The 15,350-nt window shown below is 40.9% G+C and overlaps 1 protein-coding gene and 1 long non-coding RNA gene across 2 annotated transcripts; both read right to left on the bottom strand.

The window, feature by feature from the left end:
* Window positions 1–3,799: 3,799 nt before the first annotated feature.
* LOC137873549 (sterile alpha motif domain-containing protein 3-like) lies at window positions 3,800–7,848 on the bottom strand. The gene is made up of 4 exons (XM_068711780.1): window positions 6,866–7,848; window positions 6,522–6,680; window positions 6,312–6,404; window positions 3,800–4,630 (listed from the first exon to the last, which is right to left on the bottom strand). Exons 1-4 carry the CDS (start codon window positions 7,610–7,612, stop codon window positions 4,307–4,309), a joined length of 1,323 nt encoding a protein of 440 aa, XP_068567881.1. The 5' UTR covers window positions 7,613–7,848; the 3' UTR covers window positions 3,800–4,306.
* A 1,225-nt stretch (window positions 7,849–9,073) lies between these two features.
* On the bottom strand, window positions 9,074–11,695 carry LOC137873548 (uncharacterized). Its single transcript, XR_011103239.1, has 3 exons — window positions 11,649–11,695; window positions 10,583–10,614; window positions 9,074–9,173 (listed from the first exon to the last, which is right to left on the bottom strand). It is a non-coding gene; the product is annotated as an uncharacterized lncRNA (long non-coding RNA).
* Between the last annotated feature and the right edge of the window lie 3,655 nt (window positions 11,696–15,350).

The following is a 15,350-nucleotide window of genomic DNA, read 5'->3' as shown; positions in this document are numbered from 1 at the left end:
GGGCCCTAATAATAATCTTTAGAATCTCAATAGGGCCTTCGCTGGCCCGACGTTGTCGGTGGCTCGGGCCCTAATAATAATAATCTTTAGAATCTCAATAGGGCCTTCGCTGGCCCGACGTTGTCGGTGGCTTGGGCCCTAATAATTCTTTGAATTACAATAGGGCCTTCGCCTGACTTCGTCGGTGCTTGGGCCCTAATAATAATTCCTACAGTTTCAATAGGGACCTCGCGGCCCAACGTTGTCGGTGCTCGGGCCCTAATAATAATAATAATAATTCCTACAGTTTCAATAGGGACCTCGCGGCCCGACGTTGTCGGTGCTCGGGCCCTAATAATCCTTACAACTTCAATAGGGCCTTCGCTGGCCTGACGTTGTCGGTGGCTCGGGCCCTAATTAAAGCTGCAAGCAGCGATGAGCGGGCCCTCGCATCTTTGCGTACGTCGAGGGTACTTACGAGACCTCAGTTTACACGGCCAAGAATGTCTGCGACCATCAGATAACGCGACCACGAGTTAGACGTTTTTTTCCTGCTTATAGTATTTGACCCTGGAAATTGTGCTTTGCAAATAGTCCACCACTTCCTGCAACCACTGTGTGGCACTAAACAACGTGCGTCAACATAATTTATGTTGCTCTATATCAAGTGTAGACAACATCATGTAACTTTCATGTGAATCAGATATTGTTTGTCAAATAACGCTGATTTCCTTTCGCCATTAGGTGGCGCTTTGACTTAGATGGAAAATTGGCTTGTAGACATCCTCAAACCATGACTGTTATGAAGCATGGCAAGTTTGGGACAGATTTGAACAAGTCCAGTGGAGAAGTGGCACTATTGAGATTCTAAAGATTATTAGGGCCCGAGCCACCGACAACGTCGGGCCAACGAAGGCCCTATTAAAATTGTAAGGGGTATTATTAGGGCCTGAGCAACCGACAACGTCGGGCCAGCGAAGGCCCTATTGAGATTCTAAAGAATTTTAGGGCCCGAGCAACCGACAACGTCGGGCCAGCGAAGGCCCTATTGAAATTGTACTGGTTTTTATTATTATTAGGGCCCAAGCCACCGACAACGTCGGGCCAGCAAAGGCCCTATTGAAATTCTAATGTTACTTATTATTAGGGCCCGAGCAACCGACAACGTCGGGCCAGCGAAGGCCCTATTGAAATTGTAAGGATTATTATTAGGGCCCGAGCAGCCGACAACGTCGGGCCAGCGAAGGCCCTATTGAGATTCTAAAGATTATTATTATTAGGGCCTGAGCAACCGACAACGTCGGGCCGCGAAGGCCCTATTGAAATTCTATGGGGTATTATTATTTTTATTATTATTAGAGCCCGAGGCACCGACAATGTCGGGCCAGCGAAGGCCCTATTGAAATTGTAAGGGGTATTATTAGGGCCTGAGCAACCGACAACGTCGGGCCGCGAAGGCCCTATTGAAATTCTATGGGGTATTATTATTTTTATTATTATTAGAGCCCGAGGCACCGACAATGTCGGGCCAGCGAAGGCCCTATTGAAATTGTAAGGGGTATTATTAGGGCCTGAGCAACTGACAACGTCGGGCCAGCAAAGGCCCTATTGAGATTCTAAGGGGTCTTATTATTAGGGCCCGAGCAACTGACAACGTCGGGCCAGCGAAGGCCCTATTGAAATTGTAAGGATTATTATTAGGGCCCGAGCAACCGACAACGTCGGGCCAGCGAAGGCCCTATTGAAATTCTAAGGGGTATTATTTTTTTAGGGCCCGAGCAACCGACAACGTCGGGCCAGCGAAGGCCCTATTGAGAATCTAAAGATTATTATTATTAGGGCCCAAGCTACCGACAACGTCAGGCCAGCGAAGGCCCTTTTGAAATTGTAAGGTAAGCCGTAAGACATTGATAATGCTTCATCATGAATATTGTGAGTTGATGCAAAACGCTGTTGCCATGACAACGCGTCATTCGCTCTCTCACTCTCTAATGCTTCAGAGTGGCAATTCTATGGGGTATTATTATTAGGGCCCGAGGCACCGACAATGTCGGGCCAGCGTAGGCCCTATTGAAATTGTAAGGGGTATTATTTTTTTAGGGCCCGAGCAACCGACAACGTCGGGCCAGCGAAGGCCCTATTGAAATTGTAAGGATTATTATTAGGGCCCGAGCAACCGACAACGTCGGGCCAGCGAAGGCCCTATTGAAATTCTAAGGGGTATTATTTTTTTAGGGCCCGAGCAACCGACAACGTCGGGCCAGCGAAGGCCCTATTGAGAATCTAAAGATTATTATTATTAGGGCCCAAGCCACCGACAACGTCGGGCCAGCGAAGGCCCTATTGAAATTGTAAGGTAAGCCGTAAGACATTGATAATGCTTCATCATGAATATTGTGAGTTGATGCAAAACGCTGTTGCCATGAGCGTCATGGAGCGTCATTTGCTCTCTCACTCTCTAATGCTTCAGAGTGGCAAATCGGCTCGATAGCGCCCCCTTGAATATTTCGACGATACAGCCCTCGCAGTACACTGTAAAATGTAATAAGTTGACTTTACTTAAAAAAAGTCAGGAAACCGATTGCCTTAAAATTTCTAAGTAAAGTAGCTCATTAATTTTAAGTGGTTAAAGCTTAAAATAACTGAGTTTAGGCAACTCATGTCATTGCAGTAAAGTGTAGTATAGTTAACTCAAAATTATTAATTATGTTAACTATAAAATGTCAATTCAGACAACTTGAATATCTGTGTGAAGTTACCTCAAAAACATTAATTAGGTTGACTATAAATTGTCAATTCAGACAACTTAAAGATCTGAGTAAAGTTAACTTAAAATTATGAATTATGTTAAGTATAAATAGTGAATTCAGACAACTTAAATATCTGTGTAAATGTAACTCAAAAACATTAATTAGGTTGACTATAAATTGTCAATTTAGACAACTTAAAGATCGGAGTTATATTAAGTCAGCAGTACTAAAAAGAACAAGTTATCCTTACAAGTCCAAGCATTCACATTACTAGGAAATTATCAGGAAACCGATTGCCTTAAAATTCTCAAGTAAACTGAACTACAAACTGTAAGTTGCTGAAACAAAAGATAGAGAACAGTATATAAATGAAAGACAGAGTTTATTTTTACAAACAGTTTGTTAATCTCAAACTAAGTGCAAACAAAAATGCTGGACATGTTGCCAGATTAAGTTCTGAAATAGAACAACAAATCATAGTCGTCCTTATAATGTAAAAAATTTAAACAAATGCATTTTTTTGGAACGCAGGCTATAGTTCACTCTGATTAACACAGTTTTGTTAGTCTTGTGTAACAGTTTAAAGCAGCAGTTTACAAAAACACCTTTTTAATCATATTTGCTCAAACTGTCACTATATCCTGACATTAAAGGAAGAGACCAGATTCCCCTGCTTCCTTTCAGTGCTCCTGCAGTTGCAAGATTCCACCACGCCCACAGAAAAACAACCAAGTCGATGAGTCTCACACAGCTGTCAATCACTACTTGTGCATTCCAATTGAACTGTAAAACTATAGGCAGTTTACCAAATATGAATCAATATTCTGTTACTTTATTTATTTCTCTGTGAGAATTCACTGTGAAATTATGTTTGTTACCCGGCTGCCATTAGTAGGTAGGTTGACAGTTGGGAAAACAGGCCAGAGTTAACTTTCTAATTTTACAGCTTAACAGTACACTAAATTAGGTGTCTGAGGTGAGAAATAGCCAATGCAGGACCACAATCTTGCGTTAGAGAATCCTCAGCTCTGATTGGTTGTTCTACTTTGGGTGTGGTGGAATCTTGCAAATGCCATTTGGAGCATTAAAGGAGGTAGAGGATCCTGACTTTTTTACAGATCGTCTGCCAGGATATAGAGCACATATCGCAAAGTAGTTATTAACTGCAGCTTTTGAAAAAGGGAAAACATTTTTTACAAGTTTCTCACAAACAATACATTTTGGGCTTTTTTCAGTTTTTTGTATTCAAATAGTAGAATGAACTGAACTTCTGCAAACCAAGCTATCAAATTACTAAAAAAAATAACATACCGTTACCGGCAATATGTCTTTATGTCTATATCTTGACATGAACTTCCTCAACTTTTATAAAATCAAAATGCCTTTCATCACTCCGATGAAAAATCGTGAACTGCTCTCTTTTGACTACAGGTACAGAAACAACAGATAAACAAAGTCAATAGTCAACTGGACTAAATGACCAAAAAAACATTTCCATATAAGTAAAGCGTTCCATTGGAGATGGAAGGGTAAAGGTCTCAGGCCTGACCCAGCATGTCACCATTCACATCGTGAACTCACTGCATCAGTAGATTTTTGAGTGACTGTATTTTAGGTTTTAGGGATTTCTGTCCAAGTGAGAGAAGCACTCTTTGAATAAACTCAAAGGTGTACCTGAGTTGTTGAGGGTACTCCAAATTCAGGGCGTAAATAAGTCCGAAGAGTAGGCACATGGCATGCGGAAGATTGTCAAGGTCATCCATCACCACTGTTCCTTCCAAAACGACTGCAGTAGCTGTAGACTCCAGGTGCAGTGAGTGAGGAGAGGCCACACTGTCTTCGGCAATCACTGTCAGGATCCCCATGGGGGTGTGGGACATGTCTGGAGCGTCATCGCAGTCCTAACAACAATAGCAGCATTAAAACCACAATTGCATGTCAAATGCCAGTTTGCATTTCTATAGTAGAACACACTGATTATATTTGTGCCTTACAGCAAAACAAGGCTCCACAAAATCAACCAATCGGAGCATTGAAGAGACACAGTAACTAACAGGAAGCTAGATTCAGATATTATTAGATAATCAAGTAAAAGAATATCCTGCAGTGAGTAAATACTGCATTTATTGATTGATCATTTGATTCACTGAATGGTTGCAAAAGCTAATATTAAATAAAATGGATATCCAAAAGAGCTGGTTTTTACATATAAGGATATTTTAAATGGAACAATGAAAGCAAAAATTTAAATACAACAGAATGTAGCCTGAGAACAAAGGGTAGTGTTGTGATGCAGTAGCATCACAACACTAAGTGAAATAGAAATGTCAGGTAGTTAGCCCTGACCAGGACCATTTGGTGGCATCTGCTGTCTTTCCGTAAGGGCAAGTCACAGCTTCACCCCATCCAAAACTCTCAATACCTCAATAATGAAAAAATGTAACGGGTGTTGGCTGTACGCACTCACCTGTCTAAAGGTAGAGGGGGTTGTATTTATAACATCTATGACCAAATTAAGTTTAATACGTGGTTAAACACAACCATATTCTGACCTAGCCTTGTCTCTGTTGTATTACATTTTCACGCTGGTGTTACTGCTCACACCCGTATTATAGATTTGAATCACGAGAGGGCATCACAAGTTTAACATATACCAGTTTACCCGTCTCCCATGCAATGAGCCTGATCTGCCAGCGTTATTATGACTCCCATTGCTTTCATCGGTAAACCCGACCTTTGTCAATGTCTAACCTAAACCAATCGTCTTTGCCTCAACCAGCTACATAAGGCAGGTCTTGCCAAGAAATTTAGTTGGACAAATAATTACGTTCTCTGCCAGGATAGCTTAGGCTTATCCCTTGATGTAGCTACCGCTGCATCCCACTCTTCCATATGCTATAGCCTGTCCGCATTATATTCACTCAAATAAGTAGCTCTGAATATCTGACTCCAAAATGACATGTAAAAGTGATTTTAATCCACATTGTGGACACCATCAAAATATTGTCACTGCTGCTTCTGGACAATGTGCTCGCTACTACCACAGGAGGCTGAACAGGTAAGCGACCTACCGTTTTCAGCTGTCACACCTGTACCACATTGGCAGTGTACTCCTGAGCCTCCTGTGGCAGTATAGCGAGCACATTGCCCAAGAGCATAAGCGACAAAGAAATGTTGATGATGTTACTCGGGATAGTTCAGAACATTGTTGTGTTTAACCCCATTTCATACCTTTTTTTGTTAATAGGAGATATTAGTAGAACCCCCTATCATGCAGACAAGTGGAGGTGTACAGATACCCGTTTGGGTGTGAAATTCAAGTGACATTTTTTTGGTTATTGAAGGAATTTGGGTTATGCATTGGGCAAGAACTACAACCGACTGGAAAGACGGTAGATACTACTAAAAGGGTCCTAATCAGGGATAGGTGATCAGTGCATCAAAAATGAAAGTATAGCAGCACTGATTCAGGCTGAGTGGAAGAGAAGTAACTAATACCAAAAGATGAACAGAAGGAACGCATTAGATAGATTGGGCATCCTGTGGTGTGGAATTAAATAATTTTGACAAAAGTCTACTTACAAAGCAGATCTTGAAGAAGTCTGTGTTCTCATCTCCAAGGATGATTGGAAGGCCACGGAGGACTGCGGTTCGCTTCCCAGTAACATCTGTACTCTGTAAAAATAATTTAAAACACAAAAGGACAATCAATTGACAGCTCTGCAGACACAATGTGGTGGCACTACTTTGGTCACCACATACATTTTTTTTTACTTTGCTTGAGAAACCTACCCCTGGTGTGACTTGTTGCAGATATTCCTGAAGTTTCTGGCCGACACTTCCCCCCTTGGACTTGAAAATCTCAAGGAAGCGAGGAGTGTATTTGTCAAGTTCTTTGAAGAATTCTGCTTGCAGGTTTTTGCTTGATAAGCGACAGAACTCTTCCAGAATCTAAAGGAAAGAGTAGGACAAATTAAGATGGTCATATTTTGCAATGATCAATTCATAAAATCATATTTTTTTAGGACTACTTTTTCAGTAGTATGACATTAAAGCTAATTATGTGACATTATAAAAGATACATGACAAATAATTAAAATATATTTTAACTAAAAACTTGAACAATTTTGATTTACCTGACTCTCCGTAAAGAGTGCTGGCCACCTTTCAACTGTGTCTTTTACTGGAGGCTCCAAGTTCACCAACTCCTTTCTTCTCAAGGCAAACGTTGAGTCCATATTCTTGGATATCAGAGCAGCAGTTGGACGACGTTTCTTCATCTCCTCGACAAGTTCCTTTCGTTTGGACTCCATACTGGTCTCATCTTCACCCTCAGGAAAATTGGGTAGAAAGTTGATTTCAAACCGCTTGGGTCTTTTGACACTTCTCGGAGGTGTTTGGCCTTTTCTTTTCCCTCCATTTACAGCAACATCTGTACACCCAGCTCGACGCAGTTTGGTGCGATAGTTACCCATTTTAAACTTTAGGCTATTTTTCCAGCCGTTACATCCATTGGAGGAGCCTGGTTCAGTGAGGCATGGGTGCTTTTGAATGAGTGCAGTTGCAACATCATTAAATTCTTCATCTCTGGGATATGCCTTGAAGCTGTAAATTGTTTCGGCCAATTTTTCAAGAATCTCGTGCTTCATGTCCCTGGGCACTTGTAGATATGTCTTATCTCTCATATAGTGAAGATTTCCCTGGCGTAATCTATACTCAATGTCAACAGGAAAATAAGGAATCTCAAAACTGTCTGGCCATGGAGATCGCGTAAGAGATGACCGACTTTCAGGGGACGAAAAAGAGATGATCTCTGTGTCAGCTGTGCTTGATGTGGGTGTTGGAACCTGGGCGATAATCTTTAGGGTGGGTTTGTCAGGCATGTCAGCAATGTCAGTGAGGTTGACAAGGGCATTGTGAAAATCGGGATCCTCATACTGAAGGGAGAACTTGTACTGAAGACCCAGCTTCTCCTCAAGCTGTTCAACAAGTGAGTCAAGTGTCTGTGGTTTCCCAAGGAGAGTAATTTTCCTTATGTCATTTTCCTGTACAATTATCCTTAGTGTGGTCCTTATCTCCAGTCTTTGTTGTGACTCTACAAAAGATCCCCCCCAAAAAATGCAGTTTAGTTACTTCATGACACTTGACATCCAAATCTTCAGTATCCAATCAGCACAAAATATAATGTCTGAGGGTAACAAATGTTTTGCCCATAATTCTGTAGGCTGCCAGAGGAAACGGGTCATTCAGATCAGAGAGCCTGTTGACTGACAGTGATGACACATGACTGCATAGCTCATAAGAGCGCAGATGCTGATTATACCATGATGTTAGATGTTTGCACACAAACAAAACCTCACCGTCAATGACAAGGATTTTGTGAATTTGCTTAAAATCAGGTAGACATGAACAAGCACCAATGGACAAAATCATATCTGGACTGTATTTGATGCTATCAATGCTCACAAATGATGCGACAAGGACAGTGTTCTGAGCAGCATAGCTCTCCTTCAGCAAGTTCTGAATATTCTCAGGGAAAGATGAAACCAAATGAACTGTCACCTTGTCCATTTGGATGGATGGCTTGAAAAGTGAGGATGAGTCCACATGGTATGCCATCATTTTTTGATGACGGACAGCCAAAGTTTGTGGGATGTTTTTGAAGTTTTTTGTGTTGCGAATGACTTCTTTGAAGAATTTATGCTTTCCTCCAAAGCGCATTGTCCACATATCTCTTAGCGGCCCATACATCCTCATCAACTGCGAATAATGTTCAATGAAGTGGTGCTTGGGGCGCAATTTGAAATGAGGAAATACTGTTAAAAGTAAACCTCTGTGCTCTGAGATCTTGGCATCAAGAAAATCAAGAGTGTCTTCGGTTAATCTAAACGACACAGTCAGTTCTACGATGTCCTTCAAAAGCATTAAAATTTCCCATGTCTGATCATTTTCTGGGACATCAAAACCAATCATGAGTGGGAGAAGTCTTGTAAGTGCCCAGTTTTCGTGGGCGTTACCGCCAATGGTACCTTTAGAGGCATATGTGGCTGGGATGATCTGAGGCTGATCAGTTCTGTCTGTGAATTTGTAAGGAAAATGTTTGATGGCTTCATTCAAGGACTCAAGGGAGATGTACTTCTTGGAGATCAAATCATGAATGCACAAGGACATCTCAATGGGGATTATACCCTCAAACAGGTCATGCATTATGTCTGGTGGAAACCCAGTGACCGTGTGGAAATGTTCCAACTTCTCTGTTAAAACACAAGGACGTTTTACACCATACTCTTTCACCAAATTTGGATCCTGTAGAACTTCAGAAACTTGCCTGTCATGATTTTGTTTGGTTCTGCGTTCAAATGCTCCTGACTGGACCTCTTCCTGCTGAATGTCACTCCTCTTTGCCATGCAGAATCGACAAGGATGCTGCACCGTGAAACTCTCCTGGAAACCAGCCAAAGAATGAGCACCTAGGTTATCAGCAGACACATAGAGCACAGTTCCTTTTAAACACTCGCCTAACTGCTCAACATAGACTCCGTGTTTTTCAAGAGTAACAAGGTCTTGAAGAAGTGGGTGGAGGACATCTGCATAGCCATACTGTTTGACTGCACTTGCTTTGCATAGTATTGCCAGCTGAATAGAGTGAAGAGCGGAACGATGTTTTGAGGGAAGATTGGCAAGAACCCAATAAACCCCACACAGTTTGTGTTTCTTTTTTGAAGTGCCCAGGGGATTTGCAATCTCAAAATCATCGATGTAAAGGCCTAGCACAATCCTTAAGGTCTCAGTCTTAAAAAAATCCTTTTCATGATAGAGACTGCCATCTCTGTAAGTGTTAAATCCATCAACTCTGTCATCATGGGTGAGAATTTTATCTAGGACATCCGCCTTGTTTAACAGTTTTTGTAGCATTTCCAGAATTGGCACGTAAGTGAGTGACTGTGATTCTTTGTCAAGCCTGTATTCAACTGGCATGACCATTGGAAATTCTTTCTGAAAATGTGATGTTCTTTTACTGGCCGTAGAGAGTGACTTGCCAGCATCAGTCATCTGCAGGAACAGGTTATTCTCTTTGACAGCATTCACAATCTCTCTCACAACTGAATCGTCACTGACACCATGTTCATTGAGAATTTGCTTAATGTCATTACGCAAAAGGGGCTCCGTGAGAAGAACAATCTGATTCAATTGTTGAATTACCTCTTGTACTGCCATGTCAGATATGTGCAAGACTGCCTGCAGTTTAAGAAAGAGCGAGGCTAAATTATGCTTCAGTTGATGCTGTAAATGATCCAAATCTTCAATTTCAGCCTCATCCTCATTTTCCTCTTGGAAAAAATCTGTTGGATCATTGGAAAAAGCCTCCTCTTCTGGTACATCTTGTGCCACACCTGGATCCAAATTGTGAGGTGTTATGTGCACGGCAATGTCAGGCTTCAACTGCTTCTGACTGGGAAGCCCATGTTGTTTACATTTATGAGCATTAAATGTTGAGTAGACATTGCTTTTAAAAGTGCAGTTTTTATATGGACACTGAACCGTTTCCTGTTTTTTCAGATGTTGGCGCAAATGGGATAAAAAAATGTCTTCAGTGCAGGGCTCTTCAAAATTGCAAAGAGGACAATGAAATATCACTGGGATTTCTTCAGCTCCACTCATCTGCCCATCATGAACGTCACGGGAGTGAATTCTTGTTAAATGCACTTTGAGGGCATTAAATGACTTGAATGAACATAAACAATCTGTGTGGAGGCATGGAATTGGGGTCAATCTGGCGTAGCTTCCATGTTTTAAGCGGTAGTGTTTGAAAAGTTGAGCCCTCTTTTCGGACGAAAACAAGCAGTACTTACACTTCCAATTCATTGCCAAGTTTCTGCAAAGCCTACAAAGAAACAACAAAAGCAATCAGTCAAACTGCAAATAAATCACAGTCAAGTTGCATGTATATAGCTAACTAGCCATCAGTTTAATAGAAGATTTTAAAACTTAAATCACAAATACTTGTCTTTGCTAGCCATGATATATATATTTTCTCTATTATTCATAGGTTTTTGTTTGATTGTAAAGACTCAACTACCCATCCACAAGTGGATGTCTGGTAAGCTGAAAGTTTCCAACTTGCTATTAGTTATATTGTACATCATTTCCAGTAAATATCACAATATAAGACGTTATTTTAACGTTAAAAACGCAACGTAACGCTTGCTGTTGCGACACAGTGTCACTCTCTCTGTGGCCGAGAGGTCCGCCATCATATGGTTGTTGTAGAATTATTCCTCATTCATTTTAACTGAACGTTACATTTCATCGTCATTCACTAACAGTAATGTTCTGTACCTCCCGTAATGCGGTATTTTTAATGCATGCAAGTCAGACAGCCACGGTTATTAATATAACCGCCACCGTCCGGTCTGCCTTTTAAAATATGCTTCGGTAACATCAATAGTAATAAATGACACGTGACATAATATGTTAAGAGCACTATACATTACTTCTAAATTGGTAAACGGATAAGCAGATGTAACATTTTGACTCGTTTCCCGATAAGGTTGCTTCTCTAACGGTCCCATTTTACTGCGCAGTTGGCGGTTGTCGGAGCCACGGACGTAAAAAAGAAAAGAAAAGACATGCTTGCTGAATTCAAGAGTGGCCCTGAAAGATCGACACAATTGCCCTTGCACCCGCTAAAAAGTACGCTGCGTCTGTCGAAACTCAAGTGGTTGTTAAATTTGCACTTATTGTAGCGGGGTTTAGCACGGGCTAGCCTTAGCTAGGTTAGCTTTAACGTTCGCTAGCTTTCAAAATCGAAGACATAATGTTAACCTCCAACCCCTAATTAACAGGTACAAGGTCGACTAGGTTTGCTAAAAAAAGATAGCCAGTGATATTTTATTTCATTATGTAGCTGAAACTTACCTTCAAATAACTTGACAAAGCAGCGCTTTCCTCCCGCTTCGAGCAACCGCCATTACGCCTCAAGAAAAGAACGTCTTCAGTGGTCAAGTGGTGAACTGCGCATGTGTAATCGCCGAGTGCGGCCGAGTTCGGTCTCGTGTTTCTCCGGACTTTGCAGATGCTTCCACCTCACTGATTTTTTTATATTAAAGGTTACTTGAGCTGATAAGTTTCATAACTTTACTCACCAGAAAGTGTTCTTTACCAAGTTTCTTTAAGTATAGTCAACTAATTAAGCAGAAATAAGTTACGGTCACTTATTTTTTTAAGTAAGGTCATCAATTACATTTTACAGTGTACGTTTCACCTAGATATATGAAATTTGCTAAGCAGATGTATCACATGTAGACTTAAAAAAAAGTCTTGGGTGTCCATGCGCTAAACCATTTTCAATTTTGCATGAATTTCTAGTGTCGTTTTTGCTATTTCCAGGCGCTCTACTTTAACGAACTCCTCCTATGGAATTAATCAGATCAACTTAGAATTTGGTCAGAACAATCTAAAAACCTTTGTGATGAAAAGTTACTCAAAGCTTGTTGTTTCTTGAAAGGCCGTTGCCGTGGCGACGCATTCTTCGCCATGAAAAACGAAGGTGTTTTTGAGGGGCTAAAAATACTCAAAACATAATCAAACTTGTCACACACATTTAAAATCCTGAATGTAGTTATCTGATGTGATTTTAATGCTTCAGAGTGGCAAATTGGCTCGATAGCGCCCCCTACAAAATTGCTACGAAGGAGCCCTCGCAGTATGTTTCACATAGATTTACAAAATTTGGTAGGCACGTGCCTCACATGTGGACCTAAAAGAAAGTCTCTTGGGACCATGCCCTAAAGCCAACCGGAAATCAGCCATTTTTAATTTTGTGTGAATTTCTCGTGGTTTTTTTTGTCATTTCCAGGCGCTCTTCTTTAACAAACTCCTCTTAGGGAATTAATCAGATCAACTAAAATTTGGTCAGAACAATCTAAAGACCTTGGTGATTGTAAGCTATAGCAAGCTTGAGGTTTCATGGAATGTTGAAAACGTGGTGTGGCGGCCATTTTACATGGTTCGTCAGCATACATCAAGCTGTTGTAACTCGACTGTACTTTTTTAAAACTGTCCCAAACTTGACATGCTTGATGACTGTCATGGCTTTTGAACTTCAGCATGCCAATATTAGCTCATAGCGCCACCTTCTGGCAACCTTGGCCGTAAGCAGGATTCTAAAATTACAGCTGTCCAAACAATGAACTTAAATATTCCTGGCCAAACCACCAGAAAATAAGACTTCTCTGATCTAAATATGTGCAAATTGAGATGTTTGGAGAACGTTCGGCCATTTCTCCTCGACTGTTCCCGCTTTGAGTCACTCAGCAATGATTGTCAGAGCTACCTGCACAAACAAACAGTCGGTTTTGAGACCTGCATTTACTTTGACAGTCTGTTATGTTACACTAAGGCATATTCACAAACAATTATTTTTGTCAATCTTTACAGGCTTAGATTTAGGATTGTATTTGGAGATACATTCAAAACATTTGAGTCTTAAGACCTGACAAAATTACCTGGCTACGCCGCTGGTACCACAGGAAATAGCGTCTGACTTGTGCATGCAGTGTATGATGGTCACAGAACTGAATGGCCACATCAACCAGAGTCCTGCCAGTACCCTCGACATGTGTGAAGATGCGAGGGCCCGATCAATGCTGCTTGCAGCTTTAATTATTATTATTATCGCGCATGTTTCGTCGCAAAAAGGAAGTGCTTGGGATACTGGAAATTTTTTTAAATTTGGCACGCAAGCCAGAATTTGCGAAAATTGCAGTCTGATTGGGGTGTCCAGCTGAGGTATGAAATATTGGCTTGATAGCGCCCCCTATTGAGTAGCCCCAACATTGGGTTTCACCTAGCTGTATGAAATTTGGTAGGTATGTGGAACGTGATGGGGCGTACAAAAAATCCTCTTGGAATTTTTCACTAAACCAAACAGGAAGTCGGCCATTTTGAATTTTATGACGTTTTTGGACCATTTCAAGGCGTCATACTTTAACAAACTCCTCCTGGAGATTTAACCCGATCGACTTCAGATTTGGTCAGTATGCTCTTGAAACCTTGGCAGTGAAAAGATACTCAAAGATCCAAAAGTTGTCGAATTATGTATCTGTGGCGGCAAAAAAACAGCATTCGCCATGAAAAAGGACGTTGTTGTAACTTGGCCGTACATTGTCAAATCTGCTCCAAATCTCTCATATGTCATAACATGCTGACTACACATCTATATGACAATTTAGAATCATAGTAATAGCGCCACCTAGTGGCAACTGGAAGTTGTAAGTTTTGTACTTTGACATCCTGCTCCTCACAGATTATTCCGATCCCTCTAAAGTTTTGTCAGAAAAGCCTTAAGACGTTGATAATGCTTCATTGTGAAGATTGTAAGAAGTTGTCGAAGGGTGGCAATGTGGTGGCTTGGCGAATTTCGATCCTTCGCCATGAACAAATAAACTGATGTAACTCGACTCCATATCATCAGATCTTTCCCAGATTTCACATGTTTGATGAGACTCCAGTACTAAGGACATTTGCAGGCAATTTTGAATCATAGTCATAGCGCCACCTACTGGCAACAGTAAGTTAAAGTCTTTATACTTTGGCTTGTTTCTCTTAGTTGGAAAATTAGATCAACATCAAATTAGTTCCACACAAATGTAAGAACTTCATAATGCCAGTTCATGAAGCTTTTGATGTTTCGTCGAACACTGTAGTCTTCGCTGTGAAAAACAAAGGTAATTTTGAGAGGCTAAAAATGCTTGAAACGTAAGCAAACTTGGCACACAGATTTAAAGCCAAAAATGTAGTTATATAATATGATTCTATTCGTTCAGAGTGGCAAATCGGCTCAATAGCGCCTCCTACAAAATTTCGACGAAGCAGCCCTCGCAGTACGTTTCACATAGATTAACAAAATTTGGTAGGCACATGTATCACATATGGACTTAAATAAAAGTCTCTTGGGGCCATGCCCTAAACCCAACCGGAAGTCAGCCATTTTGAATTTTGTATGAATTTCTAGTGTCGTTTTTGTAATTTCCAGGCGCTATACTTTAACAAACTCCTCCTAGGGAATTAATCAGATCAATTTGGTCAGAACAATCTTAAGACCTTTGTGATTAAAAGTTACTCAAAGCTTGTTGTTTTGTGAAAGGTCGTTGCCGTGGCGACGCATTCCTCGCCTTGAAAAACAAAGGTGATTTTGAGGGGCTAAAAATGCTCAAAACATAATCAAACTTGTCAAACACATTTAAAATCCCGAATGATGTGATTTTAATGCTTCAGAGTTGCAAGTCGACTCGATAGCGCCCTCTAGAATATTTCAACGATGCAGCCCTCGCAGTACGTTTCACCTAGTTGTATAAAATGTGGTAAGCAGATGTATCACATGTAGACTTAAAAAAAAGTCTTAGGGGTCTAAACTCTAAATCTAACCGGAAGTCAGCCATTTTGAATTTTGTATGAATTTCTCGTGTTTTTTTTCCATTTCCATGTGCTGTACTACGAACTCCTCCTAGGGAATTAATCCGATCAGTTTAGAATTTGGTCAGAACAATATAAAGACCTTTGCGATTAAAAGTTACTAAAAGCTTGAGGTTTCATTGAACGACGTGGATGTGGTGTGGC

The sequence above is a fragment of the Cebidichthys violaceus genome, unplaced genomic scaffold (assembly GCF_023349555.1).
Source record: "Cebidichthys violaceus isolate CVI_PGR_0920_01 unplaced genomic scaffold, fCebVio1.0.p SCAF_17, whole genome shotgun sequence".
Classification (NCBI taxonomy): domain Eukaryota; kingdom Metazoa; phylum Chordata; class Actinopteri; order Perciformes; family Stichaeidae; genus Cebidichthys; species Cebidichthys violaceus.
This window is presented reverse-complemented; position numbering and strand designations above follow the sequence as displayed.